Source organism: Chenopodium album, chromosome 12 (assembly GCF_948465745.1).
Source record: "Chenopodium album chromosome 12, dcCheAlbu1.1, whole genome shotgun sequence".
In the NCBI taxonomy this organism is placed as follows: Eukaryota; Viridiplantae; Streptophyta; class Magnoliopsida; order Caryophyllales; family Amaranthaceae; genus Chenopodium; species Chenopodium album.
This window is the reverse complement of record NC_137845.1, coordinates 43,430,065-43,453,155: the sequence shown is the minus strand read 5'-3', so window position 1 is coordinate 43,453,155 and position 23,091 is coordinate 43,430,065. Positions and strand designations below refer to the sequence as shown.

General features: G+C 34.2%; 1 protein-coding gene across 1 annotated transcript; it reads right to left on the bottom strand.

Moving 5' to 3' along the window:
* Positions 1-1,480: 1,480 nt before the first annotated feature.
* Positions 1,481-17,741, bottom strand: LOC145570541 (rRNA biogenesis protein RRP5-like). Its single transcript, XM_081629662.1, has 21 exons — positions 17,399-17,741; positions 17,076-17,284; positions 16,177-16,317; positions 15,894-16,070; positions 15,195-15,294; positions 14,698-14,807; positions 14,460-14,582; positions 14,304-14,375; positions 13,700-13,792; positions 12,133-12,246; positions 11,932-12,054; positions 9,850-10,035; positions 8,942-9,016; positions 8,090-8,226; positions 5,327-6,918; positions 3,327-4,938; positions 3,113-3,209; positions 2,873-3,028; positions 2,347-2,577; positions 2,176-2,259; positions 1,481-2,089 (listed from the first exon to the last, which is right to left on the bottom strand). Exons 1-21 carry the CDS (start codon positions 17,736-17,738, stop codon positions 1,982-1,984), a joined length of 5,880 nt encoding a protein of 1,959 aa, XP_081485788.1. The 5' UTR covers positions 17,739-17,741; the 3' UTR covers positions 1,481-1,981.
* Positions 17,742-23,091: the final 5,350 nt, after the last annotated feature.

Below are 23,091 nucleotides of genomic sequence, written 5' to 3'. Positions count from 1 at the left end.
TTAACAGGTTACCGATCACTTAAGATCGTTAAAAACAAATAACCCCTAAAGTTTTGATTATTTAAAAATAATCCGTAGTTGGGGTTATTTTGAATAAACGGACAAGAGTTGGAATTATTTTTACTATTTTTTCTTAAAATTAATACTTTCACTTTTTGAAGAAGATTCAAATTTGTGCACATATTTCCTATGTTTTTTTTACATGTCTCAAATTTAGTTATCATATTTGCCAATTTAGATGATATGAAATTAGGCTTCCATTTGGTTATTAGATCTAGAACAAACCATGGACCTCCATATGAAGCACGTTCATAATCATCCAAAGATGAGAACCGAAACAGATGCACATGATTTCCCACATCAATAGTTTCAAGATTACCTTTGATTCGCCACATGATCTTTGCCCTTGAGGCTATGAAAGCAGGTCTTATGTTCAAACCTAAACATTTTCCCATAAGAGTTAACTTCCAAGGTTCCCTTAAACGAGACAACGTTTCAGGAGTGATCTTCACAGCCAAATCAGAGACTAGAAGATCCTCATATGAATCTTCCCAATCCAAGGAAGTGACAACTATATTTCAAGCTAGACTAAATCATTGAGTAGATTTTGCTACCGCTTCTCTAAATGATATGGGTGGCAAAGGAGTAAGTACTTCATTTGCACCATTCACTTCTTTATGAGATCTAAGTCAATCCTCTTGCATAATATCTTGCGTAACCACATCCATAGCCTTTGAATTTTTACTAGAATTACCCTCTTCCATTGAATGAAAGAGCTTAGAAGATGAACTAATCAGTCTACAAAATTAAACTTGAGCAAACTCCTAAGGTTCCCACACCCCTGGGTGTGAAGATAGCCCCCAGATATTTACTAAAGATAAAATTATAAACTTTGAAAAGAGATTAAACTAGAGAGAAAATTCATGTGTGTATTATCAAGTTGTTGGAAACAAGTCTATACGTACATACTCTAATTACCACGTGTATCCCACCTCACCACTAGGTAAGCTAGTGTTTTCATGGCCCGTCTAATATGTGAAATGCTAAAAATATGAAAGAACAAGCTAATGGTACGAATGTCTTCATATATTTGCATGATTGAAGAGAAGCCCCTATGTGCACTCTTCACACTATTAACTAATGGTACGAAAGATTTATTTTAGGTCTACACCAACTGTATTTTTACAAACTTTACTATACCTAAAAAGGAAATACTAGTCACTTACTAGAAAATAGGCCCAGTTTTTCTTCAAAAAAGCCCAGTTCATGACCCCCTCTACTAATGACTAACACACTAATGACATACGTAGTTATGCTCTACACTGTCATTAGTGTCATATGTTGCAATAAGATGTACGAACTTACAATCTTATGATTGCAATTTTACCAAAACACAAATTAACAATGGGTACTGTGGTCAAAGTAAAACAAAATTTTCATTATGATCATGCAACATTCAATGTAAAATGAGAGATACTTTAGACATTAAAAAAATAAACACGTTTCCAAAGAATAACAAAGACTTCAATAAAAAATAAAGTAGATGCTTAAACATTGGGTATCCTAAGGGAGCTGATTTACACTCCAAAATTAAATTACAATCCAAGTCCTACTACAAAAAAGCACTTTTCCAATCCAGATTACCTATCCAAAACTTCTTAATTTTAGAACTAGCATACAAAATTGCAGGCCCAAATCAAGCACCTTCTCATCAATACCGGGTTTAGAGTTCTCTAATCACAGTCGAACTCCCCCCATATCCCCCCCCCCCCCCCAAACCCCCCACACACGCACATACCTTGAAGAAAAGAAAGAGGGGGGGGGGGGGGGGGGGGGGGGGGGGGGAGGACATGATTGAGATCACTTTTTACCCAACTGCCAATATCTTCCAAATGGCAGTGTCTCTACCATGTGCGTTAAAACCCCACTCAACAATCATGGGGGAAGAAAGATGAGCAAAAACAGCACAGAACAGTCAATCTCATACTGCAGATGTCTCTGCGTATTCCTTGGCCTTCTTAATAACATACTGAGCCCGGTTTTCATCACCAAGTGACTTCTCATATTTGTGATACTTCTTGAACAAGAACTGCAATAAAATATTAGAGATAAAGAAAATAATGAGCAAAGATCACACAAAAGTACAAGGACATTAAAGAAAGAAGATGAATGAACCTTCATCTTCTTTGCAGGAAGGCTCAAACTCGTTGCTCTTTCAAACAATGCACGTATAATGTCAACGTCACCCAATCGAATTTCCTGTACAATGAAAATGCAAAGAACGTAAGTTGTAAAGTTGAGTGTGAAAGAAATGTTATAAAACTAGAAAAGGTTAGCAATTATTACCTGATCAAGATAAACACTCCACAGGTCTCTTCTCTTTGGGTATTCACGCAACATTTTCTCAAATATAGAGCGGGCTTTATCAGGAACCCCAATCTTGAACTGAAGGATAGCAACTTGTGAAAGAAATTGTATGTGTTCATGCTTTGGGAGAGATAGAAGAGCACGATTCATCATCTTATCAACTTCTTCTGGATTTTGCTTCAAAAACCACTGAATTCGCCTCAGCCATACCTAAATATCAGAGTCAACATTTGAACCAAATTATCCTCCTGGTTTGGGAACATAAATATAAAGGAGGTAATAATAGAGAGAAGATGGGTGTGAGTGGTGGTGGTTGAGGAAGGGGTAAAGGAATAGTTACCCACCATTTCCAGGGTAATACGTCATCCACTCACCCCCAAGATAAGGGCAATAATACCCCTACCATCACACCACTTCACCTTCCATCTTCTATTCAATTTATCTAATCAACCCCTTCATTCACTCTAAACCCATTAAACAAGGCAAGCGAAAATTCAAGACATACCTCGCATGACTGTTTAAACTTTTTAACCATTTTGTCAAGAAGCTCATCAGCCAATTTATGCTGCTCTGTCCTTTCATACAATCCTAATAGCTCCAAATGCAATTTTAGGTGATCACAGAACTGCAGCGCTCTTTGAAATAGTCTCACTACTGCCTCCTGAGAGGCCATCAGAGTTAGAAGACATGAATAATGAAGGGACAAAGATAAATAGAAAAATCAAAAAATCATGAAAATAAGTACCTCAGGAGGATTCCCATACTGATTTTCCAGATTAAGGTATGCGACCCAAATGTTCAGCTTCTCTGTTTCACAAGTGATGTTGATTGTTTTCAAGGCCCTATAAACATGAGACATAGGGTCTAACAATCAGAAGTTATTATAGAGAAACACAATAACTGCACTGGAATTAAATCATCATTAATTTTAAGCCATAAAAATCAGAGATATTTATCACCTTTCAGCCACAGAACGGGCTCCCTCGACATCAGCCATAGAAAGCATAAATTGCATGTATTTTATCCAGACGAAGCTGCTGTTTGGAGAGCTTCTAACTGCTTTCTCAAACTCATCGCTAGTTCTTGGAATATCAACCTCAAGCAAACGTTGTTCAGCAGCCCTGATTTGTTGTTCCTTCTCTTCCTTTGCTTTTTTCTTAGCTTGCCTGTTGCTCTTTTCATCAATAGCATTGGAACCATTAGCAATTGTTTCCTTGTTGTCTAGTTGGCCCAACACCTCATCATCCTCCATGTCATCAAGAGTAACCTCTAGAGGAGGCACAGATGCCCTTGATTCCACTTGGATAAGAGCTGATCCATCTTCAAGTTCAAATGTAGAATCAGAATATTCAACTTGAGGCATGTCAACCTTGGCATTTACCAGAGTTATAGAGTTATCAACTGAATCAACCTCCATTTCATTATTATTTCCATGTTCTTCATCTTCAAAATATGAAGACTTCATTCCAAGCGATATGCGGTGTCTTTCCACATCCACTTTTAAAACTTTTGCAGTAACCCTCTCTCCTGCTTTAAATTGGTCGTCAAGATTGTCAACATGATCATCAGAAATCTCTGACACGTGACATAATCCAACCAAGCTTACATTATCAATAACAATAAAGAGACCAAATGACTCAACCCGTTTGATCCTGCCCCTTACAACATCACCAACATTCAGACTACCAAAATTACTCAACTCAGACCTGCTATTCTTATTATCCGCCTTCAGAGTAACTTCAACACGCTTTGATAAAGGTTCCACAGATAGAACTTTCCCCTTTACAAGTTTACCAACAGGAAATTCTTTTACAGGATCCTCAACATATCCGTCAGACAAGTTAGAAACCTTGATCATTGCATCTATATTCCTGGAAAGCAAAATGAAGCAGCCCTTTGGAGTAACACTCTTAACATAACCATTCACCACCATATCAGGCTGAAGGTCTTCAATCTTCTGAATACAATTGCTACGGGAGTCTCCATTTATAGTATCCTCAAAGATGCGAAATGATAAATCAATATGGACAGAACTGTTAGCTAAGTAGTTGATTTCTAAGACTTTACATTTAACAAATTGACCTTCATTATAGCCAGACAAGGGATCAGATACCGGGGGATAAGCAAGTTCAGTGTAGTGAACTTTACCATATATATGGGGTCCTATCTGCACAAGAACGCCGCTGACACCAGGAAGAATCTTCCACACTCTACCACCAAGAACATCTCCATTGTGAATATGACACACTTCCTTCTCATCTGATGCAGAACTTTCTAATCCATTGGAGATAGCAGAAAATGAATGCATGACTAAACGCAGAGACTTCCATTCACGGTTCATACTCAATATGTACCCAGAGAGAGCAGCCCCCAACCTGAAACGTTTCTGAAAATTCTCAAGGTCACTAGGTTCACATGCACTGTTGAGAATAAATAGCTTAGCCTTCACTTGTCGAGAGACTGCTAACCAGACCCACTCTTTATCAACTTTGTAGACATAGCCACTGACATGCTGTCCTACTGTGAAGTTGAAATCCTCAGCCATTTGCATCTTCCCAATGTCAGTAGAGCCTGAACACGTTATTAAAATGAAACTTTAGGAAGGGTGAAAAGCAGAGGGTGAACACGGTAGTACATATTTAATAACAAGCAACATACACAAATCATTGAAAAATAATGGAATGTCTTTCTACATCCCATTAGAGAATACATTACTCTATTTTGTGCTGAAAAAGTTATTACACACATTCCTTGAAACAACATATTGTTAGTCTTAGTCCACAATATTTGATACTCATTTAATGGATGTGCTAGTGGCTAATGAAAATTTAACTGCACCTCTACATCTAACAATAGGACATAAGTTCTCTTCACAATTATCCAATTAAATTAAGTTCAGATTTGGTAGAAAATGAAGAAAAGTTAATTTAAGCACAATGAGGAGATAGTGCCAACTCACCTGACAGAATTGATGGTTTGAGAGACAGTTCCCATGGGCTGCCTTTTTTGTTGTTCACTGGCTTCACACTATTCGCAACAATCCTGGCAGTCAAAGTCTGCCCCACTTTGTACGCAGAAAAGGGATCTTCAACACCAATCTCATCATTTACCTCCGCAATGTGAACTCTACCACGAAATCCCATCCCAAACTTTAACCACATCTCAAGAGGTTTAATATCTGTAATCTCTGCATGGACCAGAGAGCCAATATCATAGCCAGACCTCTTCTTAGCCTTCTTCGAAATTGAAGTCTCCACAGCCCCGTTACAGGATTCAAGAAGCAGAAGTAATCTCCCAGCTGTTAAATCACTTGGAAGTGCCATGATAGTTGCAACTACTGTTTCCCCATTGGAGAACTGCTTCCGTCGTAACCTTTGCATATTATAATCAGTTACCGCTGCATATCCAACAGAATAATTATGTTCTGGCAAAGAAAGTACCAAGTAATCCTCTTTTACTACTTCAACTACAGCTTTTACTGTTTCATGCAATTTGAATTCCTTGGATTCTCTTTTCCGCTTCTTCTTAGCTACAGTAGCTGCACAAGCATTTCTTTCAGATTTCTCAACAAATTCTGGCTTCAAAGACAGGTCAACTAGGCGTTCTGACTTAGAAACATCAAGAACTACAGCTCTAACAGTGGAGCCAGTTTCTAGAGTCTTCCCACCCATTTGATGCTGCGAAATAAAACCAAAAACATCACTATACTTCTCAAAGCTGATAACAACCCCAAAATCCTTTGCTTCATTGATTCTACCCTCAACTACAGATCCCACATTCAAATTTTGTGGCCAATCCAACTCAGAGCTATTTAAATTAGACACTTGAAGTGCAGCAATTTTCTCCTCCGTTGAGAAATATGATTGGAGGAAGGAAGTATCAGTAGATGAGCAACGGGACTGCTTCAGTGACAATGTTAATCGATCACTTTCATTGTTAAATTCAAGAATATTGCAGCGTACAGACTGTCCAACAAAAAAGGCTTCAGAAAGATTAGTGTTTCTGTCATCTAGTGCCTTTTTCCTTGGAGAGAAGCCGGTCAGGCGACCAAGAAATCGGACAAAACATCCAGTTTCAATCAAGTTACATACATATCCATTGATCACAGAGTTCAGAGTAATTTGTGAAGTATCAGCAGGAAGCTGTGGTATAGCATGAATAAGAGAATATTTTGCACTAAGTATTAAATTGTTTCCTTCAATATCTAGAACCAGCAGCTGAGAAAGTTCATGCCCAGGCTTCAAGACTGACTTCAGCTGCGCAGACTGTCCCTGATGGTCAGCTAAATGTTCAGTATACACTGTTCCTTTCATGTTTCCTTTTACATTTACATGTAAATATATGGCATTGGGCATGACAAGCTCAACCACTCCGGATACCAAGCTACCCAACTTGACTATGTCATCCTCCGAAACCTTTGTAGGTGAAATGATAAAGCTAAGATTGATACGATGTGAAGCATGACATGAACTTGTTACTCTGCATTTAACTACTTGCCCGACATGGTAACTTGCGGTTGTGTCACATCTTGGCTCTAGACCAAGCTCAGATCTGTAATAAGAACAAATACTTAATAACTGATCAGTGAAACTCAAGTACGAATAAAAATTAGCATAGTTGAAACCTATCCATAAAACAGAAATCACCTACAAGTTCATGGAAACAAAAAAAACATCAGCACCATTGAGATGCACATATAGAGAAAACAGGAGCAATGAGAACGATCTAGATCAAAGACGATAAAGATAAGAATAATCTTATCAGCGAGAAAAGAAGAGCTATGCTCATAGAGGATGAGTTAGCGCACTATAACAGTGTATAAAAGGTAAATGGAAGACAAGAAAATGATCAAGCAAGTTATTATGATCTTAAAATCCAAGACTGAGCATTTGATATGTTAACTTTTATTTTTGCCTCGATACTAGCCATATTTGTCAATATATGATCAACAGATTTAATGAAGATTTCATGACTCCATTATTTTAATTAGCAATGTCAATATATATAGAGCACGATGACATGATCCAGAAGCTTGGACAGTCCAAGCAGGTCTGCACATCGAGTAATATCCCTTTATTTCTAGAAGCTTTGTCAAAATAAAATTGAAGGATCATCCCCCAAATTAACAAATGATAATATAAAGAATAACCAGAAAACCCTAGCATCAGCAAAGGTTAGAACAAACAGGTACAATCAATCAATAGGTAAACAGGGAAGCTGTTTTCGTAAATGAACGTACAAATTTGGAGAAATTATAAGTTACAGGGTACTCAATAATTGACATGATTCTAAAAAAGATATGACAGACTGCTCAAAGAAGAGCAATGGCATGTCTCAATTATCAATAACACTGTTAACAAATGGATAAGCAATGACATGTAATATCTCTATCACCGATTACCTGTTTACAAATGGATCGGGCATCCTTTACGAAGAAGGGTCTTATAAGATCAATTACAAAATTCAAGGGTAATTTAAGACAGATAATAATGTCGGCATTCCATTCGCCATTAGAATGTTATTAGGAGTAAAAACCGAATCCAATCAGCAAATACTTCATATTACTTCTGTACACCACTAACCATAACATTTAATGTGACAGAAATAAGCAAAGTAGTCACATTTTAACAAGAACACAGCTGAAATTTACACAAAATCAAGCACATAAAATGAGATCATATGATTAAAATAAAATAAAATGAAAAAAAAAAAAAACTATTACCTAGGGGCAAATCCGTGTACTCCATTGTAAAATCGGACAAAGCATCCAAGCAACTCAATCTTCGAAATCCATCCATGGGTTACTAATCCTTCAGTTGCATCAGTATAAGAACTAAGAATGCTAAGCTTTGATTTCACCTGAAGCAAGCCAAGCTTAACATAAGACACGAAAGGGACAGGAGAAGCAGAGGGAAAAAAAAACCAGCAGAACAGTGAAAGAGTTGTATGAAGCTACGGATATTAAAAAAAAAAAAAAAAAATATCCATATTATGATAGATTTGGTTATAATATGTTTAAAAAGTGTACACATATGTATGTTCAAGATCATTCCGTGATGTAAAGATTGGAAATTTAACTTGTAGTTTATAAAATGTCATGTAACGAGTGATCTAAAATCACATCACTGCAAACTTTACACTACCTATAATACCATACTGTCTGTTAGGATGAGTTATTAGAATCCCTAAGCATGGTAATACAAGCAAATTTACATAACAGAAAAGATTTTCCTCAGACTTAAGTCATTTTAAATAATTCAAAACCTGCTATTCCTTAGCAATTAAAAAAAGAAACGGTTGATAAAAGTCATTGTAAAATTGACATTTTTTTTTAGCAACAACTCCCTCTTCTCTTAACAAATAAAAAGACACACATAAAGGCAAAATGACAATTAGATATATGGAAAACAGACTCATATATCTAATTTTCAGCTTGCAAAATTAAGCTTCCTAGAATGGCAAGAACCACAGTTATGATGGCAACCAATGGTGCCATGCTGCAATCTTCACAATAGAAATTGCAAAAATATTTACATAATAATTAGACCTTCAAAAGGAAAAAGAAGGAACTCACAAGTGTTTTCTTATGAGTAAGCGTTATTCTCTTTGACTTGCAACCAAGAACACGAAAGACTAGCTCCGCCCCAACCTGCACAACATCAATAACATTTAAAAAATAAATAAATAAAATTCGGAAAAAAATATTTCAAAGGGTAGATACTACTTTATTCTTTTCAATGGCAACAAAAAATTTTGGATTTCTCTATCTTCTCCTTATCACATAGGGCTCATTGATTTGTGCGCCCATTACAATTTACACTCCCAACCCCCAATGTAAAGCCTATCAAAGACAACCAAGGCCCTTATTCAAGAAAATTAAATAAATATTGAATAACAAATTTCAAGAAATATCATTTTAGCCTACAAAGAAACCACCACTCTATTCCTCCATGCAGATTCCCAACTAGAGATGATGCCCTCAAATACCCTTTCTTAGATATTCACAACACTAAAAGGGCAGCCGCATCTCATCATATGATTTCCTTTATGAACTATTGCACCAGTGAGGGTGCAAATGCCCCATGAGAGACCTGGAGAACTGGAGTAAACCTAGCCAATCCAGCACAATGAATACTGCCTGTTCCAAGAAAAAGGATGCTTAAAAAATACAGCTCCCAGAATCTGCATTGCCAAGAGGTCCAACTGTCCCATACCCAAGCCACATACATGGATAAAATATATTAATCATCATGCATACTCCCCCTTTTATTACTAAACATGGTCTACAACATACTTTGGGAAATTATGTTCACACCATTAATTAATTGACATGTTACTTTACCAGTATATAATTTCACTACCATGTGACAGAAAATTGTACTTATCAAAGTCATATTGCATAAAGGAAAATATGCAGCATTCCAAGGCCTAAGCATTGTTTTAATCCATTGAAAGTATATCATAGAGCACAATGGATAACACCTTAAATTTTTTGCGAGGCTTCTCAATATCATATTCAGACATATGTCGTAGAGGACAATGTGCCTTGACACCACTGGGAAATTGCACAATAGCACCCGAACTCTCGACGGCAATAACTTTAGCCTTCACTACCATCCCAGGCTTAACATCTGCGTGAGTAAAGACTGCACCTTCAAATGCACTAGCCTGCTCAGAAAGAAGGAAAATGGAAAAAGTTCAATCAAATTATTCTTGGGGAAATATAAAACCACACAATAGCAGATATATTATACGGAATATGCCAAAATTCTTCCCAATATTAAGGGAAAAACTTGGTCCCAATCTCCAGGGACGATAAACTCCGCTAGCAATATTGTGAGTACAACTATTCATCATAAATTCTGCAAAACACTATGAAGTTTTAGAAATGCCAATAAGTCACCGTGGTCATATGATGGTGCCATATTAACTTTCAACATTTTTATTCCCCTCACTTTGCAGCAAACCTTTTTTTCACTTTCTTCTGTCTAACCCAGTTTTCAGCTTTTCTTTGTTATTTCCCAATTCCCAAATTTTTGCATTCCTGTTTTCTTTCTATCACATACTTTTCACTCATTCGGTTTATCATGTGTATGACAAAGATCAATCATTGTTCAGAAGTTTAACTCATCATTAGTGGTTTTCCCCCAGTTTTCTGCTTTTCTTTGTTAGTTTCCAATCCCCAATTTTTGGCAATCCTTTTTTCTTTCTATTAATCTATTATATATTCTTCACTCATTCATTTGGTTTATCAAGTATATGACAAAGATCAATCATTCTTAGTCATCATCAGTTGTTATTTTCTATATATTTTAAGGTTATCTAATACTTCCTCCATTTTCTTAAAAAGCAAATTGCACCATTTAGTGCTTCTTTTGTTTACATAAAAAACATAGGAAGTGAGAGTTCCTAGGAAATGCAAAATAGGTGAGTTGTTTGGTTGTGAAATTTGGTAAAATGGGGAAAGTGGAACTTCCTAGGAATTTGTAAGAATCTACTTACCTAGACCTCACAATATGTAGGAGTTTACTTACCTAGACTCCCCTAGGTAAGTAGAAATTTCTACGGGAGGTTACTCTCCCTGCTACTAATCAAACAATTTTATAAATTTCCAATAAATTTGATCATGGAATATAATTCCCATGAATCAGAAATTCGTGCTTCCTATGTTAACCAAACAACAACTTCCCAAAAAGGTTATTAATGTAATGATCCAACACCATTCATATTCTAGGCATATATTAGACATGCATATCTGCTTATTTTTCCAAACTTCGCAGAAGACATGTTGTATGATTCCCATCACCATGCATGACAAGTAATAACACAGAAGCAAGAAGTGTTTTTTAAAACATAAAATACCTCTAGAGATGCTTGATTAAAGGAGCTAAAAGAACCATCTTGATTGACAACTATTTGCTCATAATATCAGTGGAGGTGAGAGTGTGGAATTCATAAGTTGTCTTTCAGCACAATTGTAATACTTTCAGTGTTAAAACACCATATTATTAAGACATCACACAAAGATGAAATCTTTTCAATTGGTTATTTAACTGGAGAAATTGAATGGAATGCCTACAACAGATTTCAGCTTTCTATTTTTCTTGAGCTTAACCTACATTGAAGTATCCCAATAAATTTATCTTCCATTCAAAGTTTCAAATACTCCCTCATTCCATTATGAGTGAAACATGCATTTTTTCTGTCATTTTAAAAATTTAAATACACAAGTTTTTGGATTCAGGATTGTAGAAGAAAACCTTGAAAAACACTTTTTTTGCAGCTAATTGGGCAATGAGCAAATGAGGATGAGAAACAGTACATTACAGAACAACTAGGAATAGAAACTACTTTTTATTAAAAAAAAAAAAAAATGGAATAGAAACTACTTGAGCAGTTGAGCACATGCCTATAGCCCCCTAATCATGATAAGATACTTCAGCCAATATAATGACAATCATATCTAGCACATGGTATTAAAATATAAGAACAAAATCAATTACAGCAACCAAAATTCTTCTTTATTTGGATAAGAGCATGTAAGCCAAAAAGATAAAATCAAACCTTCAAGACACCCATTGCAAGCCCTTCTAAGTGCCTGAACCCAAGTATTCTTACTCGAACATCAATCCCTTCTCTATAAGACTTCTCAAGCTTATGGACGTCTTTATCAGCCACATCAGAAATCTGTAGAAATGAATCACCCTTGGCATCCAATGTATACACAGAAAGCTTTTAGAAAGATAAGGAAAAAGAAATACATACAGTCACATATGCAGGTGTGGGAGCTGGAGACGAAGGGATTTCAAGCAAAAGGCCCCAATCTTTATCTACTCTGATTACTTTAGAGTGTTCATATATCTCTCCTGTCCTGACATGCTGCATATCAGATACAAAATTCAATAAACAAACGTATATAAGAAATGCTTATGAACATCATAACAAATCCTACACTGGTCCATTCCGAAAAGAATCTCAACTCTGTAAAATCTTGGCAAAGAAGATGCTATAAATTTCTACCTCTTGATATATGTATAAAATTCTGAAAACAATCGCTTTAAATTTACCAATTAGCAAAACTCAACGATTTTTTTCATACCAAACCTAGTACATTGGTGCAAAAGATTGAAAGCAGAAGCAAAAAGAAGCAAGTTAGAAATGAAATTTTACAAAAACATTAAGAATGTAAGAGTTAGCCAACAAAATCATCAAACCCTCGTCCACGTATTACAGGCTACAGTGAGATACCAATGTTAAATATTTACTTCATCTTCAGTAGTTATAGTGACTGTTAACACAGTTTAGCTTTCGATTACAATATTTCAAATTTCTCACAATGTCACTAACATCAACCTTAGTTTTGGGAAAGCAGATCCATTTACTCCCAAATCCCTGCATTAATAATCAATTTATTCCAGCCTACTTAGATGAAATCAACATGATTTAAAATTCCTGCATCTCTGAGCTTCAGATAATTGTCATTGGCTTTCACTCACAACATGACCATTTTTGGCCGATGAATCTAACCCAAGAGTCATGAACAATGGCTAAAAATAGCTAGAATTGAGATGGAAACAAAGATATAGAGACTCTGACTCCAGATCTGTAACTTTTAATCGAAAAGGTTGTATGTGTTTGGCTACCTCTCCCTCACTCATTAAACCACCAACACCACACCATAATACCAATACCTCCCTTGCTACCACCACAATCACCATCTTTACAATCCCCAAATCCCAGACAAAAGTCCTTGTTATTTCCTTGCTCTCGCTTATCTTGTCTCTCTCTCTCTCCCTCTACAAAGGATTAGTTTTAGCAGTATAGAAAGGAAGAAAGTCAGAGAGATGTCACTGAGTGACTGAGTGAGAGGGCAGTGGAAGAAATAAAAATAAATTGCATGCTGCTGAGTGTTGAAAGGGGGTAGAAGTTTGTCAAATTAGCATAAGTTAGCATGTGTTGTTTTGTTTGCACTGGACCATCTCACCAAACTTATGGTGAGCCCATCTCACCCAATACTTTTCCCATTTACAAGTATACTCCTGATCATTACATGTATCAGACTAATCGGAGCACTAGAACTGCAGAAGTTTATAGTCAAACAGCAACAAAAAAGGCAGAACAACAATAGGCAAGGTCACATGCACTTTAATTATGATTAGTTATCTTACCAAGAATCCAGTAATTAGAGATATAGAATTTAAGAACTTGTTTGGAAACAAGCCAAACATTATATCGCAAATTCAGACACTGAACAGCCAGATAGCATCCTACATTTGCATTCACCTAAATTTTACACAATAACTACTTCAAAAGAAGCTACATACTGACTTACCGAAGGAGGAGCCTTGTTGAGAAGAAGATGAGGATTCATCGTCAACCCAACAGCCCGACTAGACGGATCAATGAAGAGGATTCGGGCATTAACCTGCATATATGGAGGATCCTTTGTTAATAAAATATTGGATTCATCAAATTAAACATAACATAAATAAAAATATAACCAATTCTTGAGACTGGAAAAGCTATACATGAAACTGTATTTAAAAAAGTTCATTGGAATAATCTTGCAATATACCACAAAGATTGCCTACATCAAGGTGGTAGGGGATGGCTATAGTACCAGTAGCACATCTACAACTGAACATACAAACTTAAAAGTCATTTGGGATTTTTAACATGCATAGACAATTACTACTAGACAAATATCTATTATTTTTCAAATACGTACATGAGGCCTTAGAAGAGCTTGGTTAATCAAATTGTGTTCATGTATGATTCATGTGAAATTAAAAGTCAACTACAAAAAAAATGCCCAAGTGAATCAAAAAAAAAGGTAGGAGGTGAGTAGATCTTAAGAAAATGAAACAAAGAAAAAAAAAAGCCAGAGGGAGCATAAAAGAAGCATATGAAAAACAAAATGGCTTTTTAAGTCTTACCTTTTTGTTTTTCTCATATTGCTTTTTCCAGTTAGATGAAGGAAATGCATTCTGCAGGTGAAATATATCAACCTGCATAAAGAAAAGTAGGTTGCTTTAGACAAAAAATTAATACTTCAGTAAAGTTCTAAATGAAAGAGAATTGAAAATACATACAGTTCCAGTAAAATAAGTTAGAAATGATAACATGATCCCATTTTCAAGAGTAGACTGTATTCGAGCATCAACCATCATGCCAGGAACAAGAAGATCAAGTGAGATACCCTTAAGATCTTTCATCTGCAAACAAATTTCAAATGAAAAGTCACAAAAAAAAAAAAAAAAAAAAAAAAAAAAAAAAAAAAAAACAACAACAATCTATTAGACAATAGAGCACCAAATCACAAGGTCTTACCACACATTTAGACACAATATCTCTATCAGTAGACAGATAAAGTACTTTACGAACTTTATCAATTTTTTTAACTACTCCCTGCACAAGTTGCCCTGGAGTCAACTTGGCATCTGCAAAAAAAAAATCATAGTTCATAAAAGAAAGAAAACCAGCAATCCAAGACAAGTCTTTCAGGCATCTGAAATAAATGAAGATTATGCCCTGAAAGAATAGCATAAGAAAGCACAAAGTCCTCTGCTTTTGTAATACTTCTTGGCAGTCTAAGTACCATATCCCCTTTTTTGCCCCCTAAGCCTTCTTACACAGCTAACACTAACAAAAATGAGAGACGGTTTTTACGAGGAATAAAAGAGTTGATTTTAGAAGAAAATAATATATAAAGGAGACAATTTTGGGGAGCATTGGAAGCACTAAATTTGGCAAAAATCCTTAGTAACCCAAGACTATAATTGTCCTAATGTCCATGAAATGTATGAAAAAAATATCACTAGACCAACCTTCATCACTTTTCTTTGGAAAAAATCCAGTAAAAGAGGACACCCCAAAGTCGAGAATGTAACCATGATCTTCAATGCTTTTCACATTTGCGGTCAAAATCTGTTAACAATGATAAAAGTCAATAGTCACAAAAAATTAAGGATGGATAAGGTAACTGCATGGATAAAAACGACATCTCAAGTTCTCACATTACACAACTATTGGATACGCAGCACATGAAGTGACAACCAATTCGGACCAGGCTATGAGAATATACATTTGAAACCAACCAGAAATAGAATAAATACATTAGTACATACACGAACCTTTATAAATAATGTATGCAATGGTCTCAAAACAATACCTCATAAAATAAATGCATTAAGCAACACTATGAGGCAATAGTTATACTAGCAGTGGCATTTGATTTTCAGCAGAGGATTGCATAGTTGGTTAAGGTCCTGTTGTCTTCACCTGACCTCTACCAAACTAAAATTCTTTTTCATGAATTTGATTTTACAGGTAGCAGTAAAATTACAGATAATAGTTAAGGTCCAGTTGCATAGTTGGATTGCACAATTATAGATATTTATGGTCAAACTAACACGTTATAGACCGCAGAAAAAAAATATGGTGCGACTATTTAGTAAAGTGGGAATTATGATACAACAGGGACACTATCAAACTCATAAAAAATAGGTAATCAAGGTAATGCGTACCATCCCTTCTTGAACTGCATCCAAAGAGTAGCCCTTGTGCAATAAAGAAAGGCGTAATGAAAGCCAAACCTTCCTCTTCCCTGTCTCTTTCTTATCATCATCATCCACTTGCAATACAACACATGACACGAGCTGGCCCACATGATATAGGCTAGCGAGGGAATGAACCTCTAAATCCTGGTGCAAACAAGAAAGCAAAAATTAAACATGAGCAATTATATTGCCTCCCAACAGAGCAAGTCTGCGACAACTAAATAGACAAAAAAGATTCATATAGCCATACCTTGATACTATGTACTAAAGCCGACTCAACTGCTTCACTAGCTCGGACTAATCCACGTAAGCCACCAGGAAGGCTTACAGCAAGATCTTTCTCATTAACTTCTGCTACAACTCCGAATAACTTCATTCCCGGAGCAATGTTCTGTTTCATACAAATTAAATAGTAAAAATAAGTCCCAACTACGAAAACAAAAAATTACATAATGCCAACAAACAAAGCTAAATCAAACCAATACCATAACATAAGAAATAACAATCGTTGCGATTAGAAAGATGAGGAAGTGAATAGTTTAAAAAAGAATTTATGGTTCAAATAGCAAGTCCTCCAAAAACGAGCCTTAGTCTCGTTATACGAAGCACGACATATTAAACCCTCCAAAATCTTGCCTTTCAGTTTCATTTCTCGCTCACTCACTCACTCACCTTCTTCTCTTCAGGTATTTTCACAAAAAACAATCTTTTTCATTTGCATTTCTTCAACACCTAACTTCACTAATTATGGAATCATCATTCTTTTTTTCTTCGAACATTTGCAATTTCTTATCAATTCATTCTACTATACTTAATCAAAATCAATTAGGGTTTCAGAAATGATTATTTTCTGATTACTGGGTTTAATCTTTCTACATTTTGCAGAATTACTTATGGAAACCGATGAATCAGAGCGAGCGGTACCTTTCAGCTTCAATTCAACAAACCAGCACCTTCTCAGATTCTCTCTCTCTCCTACTGTTACTAATTTTTTAAAGTTTAAAATTTTTTTGTTCTTCAATTTGATTATATTGTATTTTGATTAGTTATGAACATGCCAATACAATGTTATTGAATTTGGTCATCGTCAATTACTTAAAAACAAACCTAGGAACAGCATACATTCATAGTAATAAGTTAATAACATACCTGAAAAGTAATTTTATTTGCAAACCTAGGTAATTTTCCTGAAATTCCCTCACCAAAAAGCGAACCAAAATCATCGTCAATCGTAGTACGAACATTATTCTTCTTCTTACTCTTCGTCCTCTTTGAATCCCTCAATTCGGCATCAAATTCTTCATCGACTTCAGCTTTAATCCCATCTCTTTCCTCTCGACTCAACCTACTTCCCCCTCCTAAACAATAATCCAACCAATTAAGATTAAATAAACAATTATTCAAGAAATTAAGATTAAATTGAAGAATAAATCAACAAAATAAAGCATTAACAAAAGATAAATTAATCAAACCTCTTGGAAAATCAGGAACATCATCATCAAATTGAAGAGAAGGAGGTTTATCATCAGCAGATTTTACAGGTTTATTATGTTGACGTTGTTCTCCAGATTTTCTCTTGAGATTCTTCTTGTTTGAAGGCGCCATTACTGTAGAAGATTGAGGATAGAGAGAGAGTATGAATTGAAGTGAAACAGAGAAATAATGGCGTTTGAGAATAGAGGCCGAGAGCAACGAAAGAGGGGTTTGCAAGGGTTTTAGACACTGACCAATGAAACTAACAGAATATAGCGGTGCTTGGCCCATGACCCGACCCGCGAAAATCGGGTACCCGCTTTTTACGGGTCGGGTCATGAGTACCCAATTAAAAACAAATTTAAAAAAAATAAAAACTAATAAGGAATAATCTCTAAATTTCTACGTACAATTTTGGAGTTAAGCATATAAAAGAGAACAAACTTTTAAATAAATCAGAGGTGAAGCCGGTGCGATGCACGAGTTAGTTTATATAATTTTTTTAATTATTTTTGTAATATTATTATTATTACTATTATTATTTTTAATTATGAATCTGGGATATAGCAACATGTTACCTTTTGAAACCATAGGTGATCGTGTTAGATCAATTATTATTAATCAAATACATAAAAAATAATGACTAGATGAATTATTAATGTAATCGATATACTATTGCAACTGTTTTCAAAGAAAAAAAATATAATTATTACAACTTATTAAATACTATTTTTATTAATAACATAATTAGAAATAAATTGCTGGTTTCAAACAGATTTTATCTTCATCGCCTCTACGTAGAGTAAATTTTGCTTCTGTAATAGTGGTATATGAATCTTCGTCCTCCCGTGAATGATGCCGGCAAAATTATTCTATTCTCCTTTTTCGTCCCAATAGTGTAATATGGTGTGTCTATTCTTTTTCTATAGTTGTGGTACATGTATCTTGTGTCTCCGAAGAATAATGTTGGTGGCAAGATTGTTCTTTTCCCGTCTTCGGTCCTCGCAGTATCTTCGTTTACCATTGCATCCCTCATCATGGTAAGTTGTGGTTGATGTTGTTGTATATTCTCACCACATGGGTCAAGCGAAGGGTATTGTAAGACCATGTAGGTTTGATGTTAAACTATGAAAAGAAACCAATTATTATTATTTTTTACGTATTGTGTGGTTGATTGTTGATGCATTATGAAATTTATTAATGTCCATTTATAACGAAATACAATAAATCTTATCTTGTTTACATAAATTTTATCATTTTTTTAATGTTAATCTTATTTAATATTTTGAATTGTTATCTTTTTTTTTTATATTCATAATCATTATTATTAAGCAGACTAATCATTAGCACTTGTATTTTTATTTAAAAATCTATTTAATGGTTATGATGTACATTGGTTTGTATTAATTTGTATGGATTTTTTTTTTTTTTGGAAGGAAACGCTTGTTTTGAGTATTTTAATTATTTTAGATAAAAACATGCTCTTACATTCGACGAATTATATATATCATAACGTATTTCAGTTTGATATATTTTACTTCAATTATATGGGTTTTTTTTCCTGTTAATAAAATATGGGTTTTTTCAGACAAAAAACTTAAATAACAATTATATGGGTTTATTTGACTCAACTATTTATTTAGTACCACCAACATATATTCCAAGTACTTGCCCCATGAATAAATTTTATCATTCTTTTAATGTTAATCTTATTTAATATTTTGAATTGTTAGCCTTTTTTTTTTTTTGTATTCATAATAATCATTATTAAGCTGACTAATCATTAGCACTTGTATTTTTATTAAAAAATCTATTTAATGGTTATGATATACATTGGTTTGTATTAATTTGTGCGGAGTTTTTTTTGAAGGAAATGCTTGTATTGAGTATTTTAATTACTTTAGTTAAAAACACGCTCTAACATTGTGTTTAATCCTAATATTTTTTTTAATATCCGACGAATTATGTATATCATAACATATTTTAGTTTGATATATTTTCCTTCAATTATATGGATTTTTTTTTCCTTTTTAAAATAAAATATGGGTTTTTTTTCTGATAAAAAATTAAATAATATGGGTTTTTTTTCCTTTTAAAAAAATTATGGGTTTTTTTTCCGACAAAAAAATTAAATAAAAATTATATGGGTTTATTTGACTCAACTTTTTCTTTAGTACCACAAGCATATATTCCAAGTACTTGCCTCATAAATTAAAGTATAGCTAATCCTACTCCATTCCATATTTTCATGTACATTAATTAAGAATAAGGGGCAGACCTTACGATTTTTTTTATTTTTTTATTTTTTTGTGACAACTTACGGTTCAATTATATGGGTTTCAATATAAATACTTGTAAATGAAAAAGCTACCCTTTTATGTCTTCTTCAATCTTCAACTGTTTCAATTTTCACTGTAATAAACCCTAACCAAATTAAATCAAACCCAAAAATCAATCTCTCCATGCTTCATTTCCATAGCTGTAACACCCTAGAAATTTCTTTCTTTTAAAATACTTGTTTTGCCCTGTTTAAAACTTTAAATAGGAATATCTAAGACATTACCGCCACCGTGAAAACGACTTAGGCAACTATCAAAGATACACAACGGAAGACTAATTTCAAAACCATTCAAAACAAGTCAACTTGAAAAGTCAATCAACGAAAGTAAAGTCAAACTAAAGTCAAACGAAGTAAAATAAAATCAATCTACAACTTGGAACCATTATAGGCCCTTATTAAAACCAAACCAACTTCAAAATTTTCGCGTTAGTCATGCATAATAATAATATCATAAATAATTAAAGCATTTAACACATCATATACTCATAGAAACTAGCACGATTCGCTCTTCACTCATGCCCATTCATGAATTTGCTTCTTCACCTGAAAAGCTTCTCTCTACTTGTTTCTACTCCTCTCCATTAAAAATGGGTCATCATAGGGCCAAGATAAAGGCCAACAAACACACAAAACACACAATCAGCAAAGCTGAGTACATAAGCGTAATTAACACACTAACATGCAATTACCTATCAACACACCGCTTACCTTGTTGTACCTGTCTTTCAAGAATACAACATTCAACAAAACTTCTCACTAGACAACTACATAATTTATTTAGCATTGATTACGCATCGAACGAATTTCCCCACTAACCTCCCCCAAATAAATTGAGGTTACTGACACGGGAGCTAACAGTGCCAGCATCAACAACCACTCGTAAGTGGCGGAATTCCTGCGCATAATAATAATAAAAGGAATGTACAACGTCTTGTACTCCAGTAGAAGTTATGATCAAATATAAAGTCACATAACTCCCCCCATATGTTCATACTCAAGGTATATACGTTCCAAGAGTTTTGGTGCGTAATCTCTTTCACTTTATGTTATTTACATATTATTAAACTTGGTGATGACTCTTAAACCATAATCATTCAATCAACAATAATTATTCAAACAATCAAACATACCAATTTAATTCTTGAATAATTAGTGACCACATAATATTTAATTCTACCTCGGTGCCAATGACACCTTAAACTCATAAAGCGCCACAAATCATATCCCTCGGTGTTAATAACACCTTAAGTGCACTAAGGCACCAACATATAATTCATTCCTCGTGTACATAGACACTTACATAGCTCCTTTCCCATGCTTAAAACATCAATAAAAATTATATGAACCCTAATAAAATTCTCTTTTGATATTCCAAACCAAATTAATCATTTAGTTTAATTAAACATGCTCTCTATCATGCCATAAATAAAAGTGTGATTCATAAACAACATTCCAAACTATAATTTTCCAACCATTAATCCATCACAAATAATTCATGCTTCAATATTCAATCACCAATAACAACCAATTCATAATTTCCATTCCAAATCTAGCATGATACTACTTGTAAACACATTTAGCATGCTACTACCTCAATAAAATTATGCTAAGTACGCGAACGTACCTTGTATACGATCTTAATATCGCCACAACTAATAGAAATCACTCACTTCAAAGTCTCCTACAATTTAAAATCATAGAAGAGTATTAAAATCCTTTCTACACAAATTTCCAGCAATATATACTATTTTAAAACCCCTCATAATTTAATTAAAATAAACTTGAAATTATATTTAAAACATCATACTTTAATCCCAATTAATGGGTAATTAAAATTCCTTAAAGAAACTTGATTTTTAAAGCACTACCAAAAATTTTAGCACTATATTTTAATGAAAACTTGTTGTAATTAAGCATTAAAATACTTTAATAAAAGGTTTAAACCATTATACATCATAATCCTTCAATATTTATAATTCAAGAACCTAGGGTTTCAAAAATTGGGGCTTTTCAATTAAAAATATAATCTAAAAATTAATTAACATAATACTCATAGTCAAACATCAAAAATCAAATCACAAAACTCATAATTAATAATTAGATCTAGGATTAAATTGATTTTTAAAACAAAGTTTTAATTTTTAATTTTTTTTTTCGAAAGAAGAGGTGGCAGCGGCAGCCACCACGCCAGCTGCCGGCGCCAGCGGCCACCTACTGCTGGTGGTCGGCGGTGAGGGAGGGTGGTGCCGAGGAGGGGGAAGGGGAAAAGGAGAAAGAAAAAGAAAAAGAAAAATAAAGAGAAAAGGGAGAGAAGATTACCTTGGGTTTTCTCCACTCTGGGCAAAGTTTGATTTGCCTCAAGTGTTGAATATTTATACCCCTTCTCTAGAAACCCTTCTCCCTAAACTTTCCTCTTTTAATTTTCCTAATCCCTTCCCTAATAAGACTTTACTAAAATAAAACTTTCCTTAAATTAAACCCCAACTTAATTAAAATAATTAATTAAATAAACTTTCCTTTTATAAAATATTCCCAAACTTATTTAAAATAAATAATTAAAATACTTTAAATAAAACAATTCAATTTAATTAAATACTTCTCAAAATACTTATTTTAATTAAAATCGTATAAAAATACGAGGTATTACAGTCTACCCTCCTTAAAAGAAGTTTCGTCCCGAAACTTGGGAAACGAAATTCAAAGTTTTTCCTCACTTAGTATAATATTGTTGTACTTTTTGTCATACCTTTACCTTTTTGTGTGTAGACACCCAAATGTGTCTCGCCAAAACCAAACCCAGTGATAAATTCCTTTCACGTCATTTGATTATCGAACGAAGTAAAAGTGTGGAAAGTCTAGTGATGATGATGTTTTTATTAAAATATTTCTCTTTCTGTTTTCAAAAATATTTCTTTTCTTACTCTATTTATATAAAAATAGCCAGTCCAATTTGGTTTGGTCCATGATAAGGGTCCAATAATAGTGTAGTTGAATTGGGTTTGAAAAGAGCTTTCCAATGATATATTATAAGTCCAATTCCGATGAATTATGAGGAAGTTATGGATTAAATTAAATTAGGCCCAATGATTTTAAATGTGGTCCAATGATCTAGAGGAGGGCCTATTAATTATTATTCCTAAAGTAATTAGGATTGATTTTGAAGGTTCTCTTTAATTCTAATAAGATTAGGATTGATAATTATATTTTAAAAAAAGATGTTTTATTTTGAATAAATATATTAAATCTGATTTTAAATCTGCTTGGACGCAGAATTACCTGTAATCGGTTTAAAAAGTGATTCCGCATGTAAAAGCGCGTTGTACTTTTGAACCAGCGCGAGACGGCAGAGTC

Bases quoted from the DNA above. Each gene is read 5' to 3' on its own strand.
- LOC145570541 (XM_081629662.1), bottom strand. From the start codon at position 17,738: ATGACCCGACCCGTAAAAAGCGGGTACCCGATTTTCGCGGGTCGGGTC. The intron at 8,227-8,941 runs GTGAGTTCCTTC...GGCTTGCTTCAG, and splicing joins TTACTCATAAGAAAACACTT to GTGAAATCAAAGCTTAGCAT. The intron at 2,260-2,346 runs GTAATAATTGCT...TTCATTGTACAG, and splicing joins GGAGTGTTTATCTTGATCAG to GAAATTCGATTGGGTGACGT.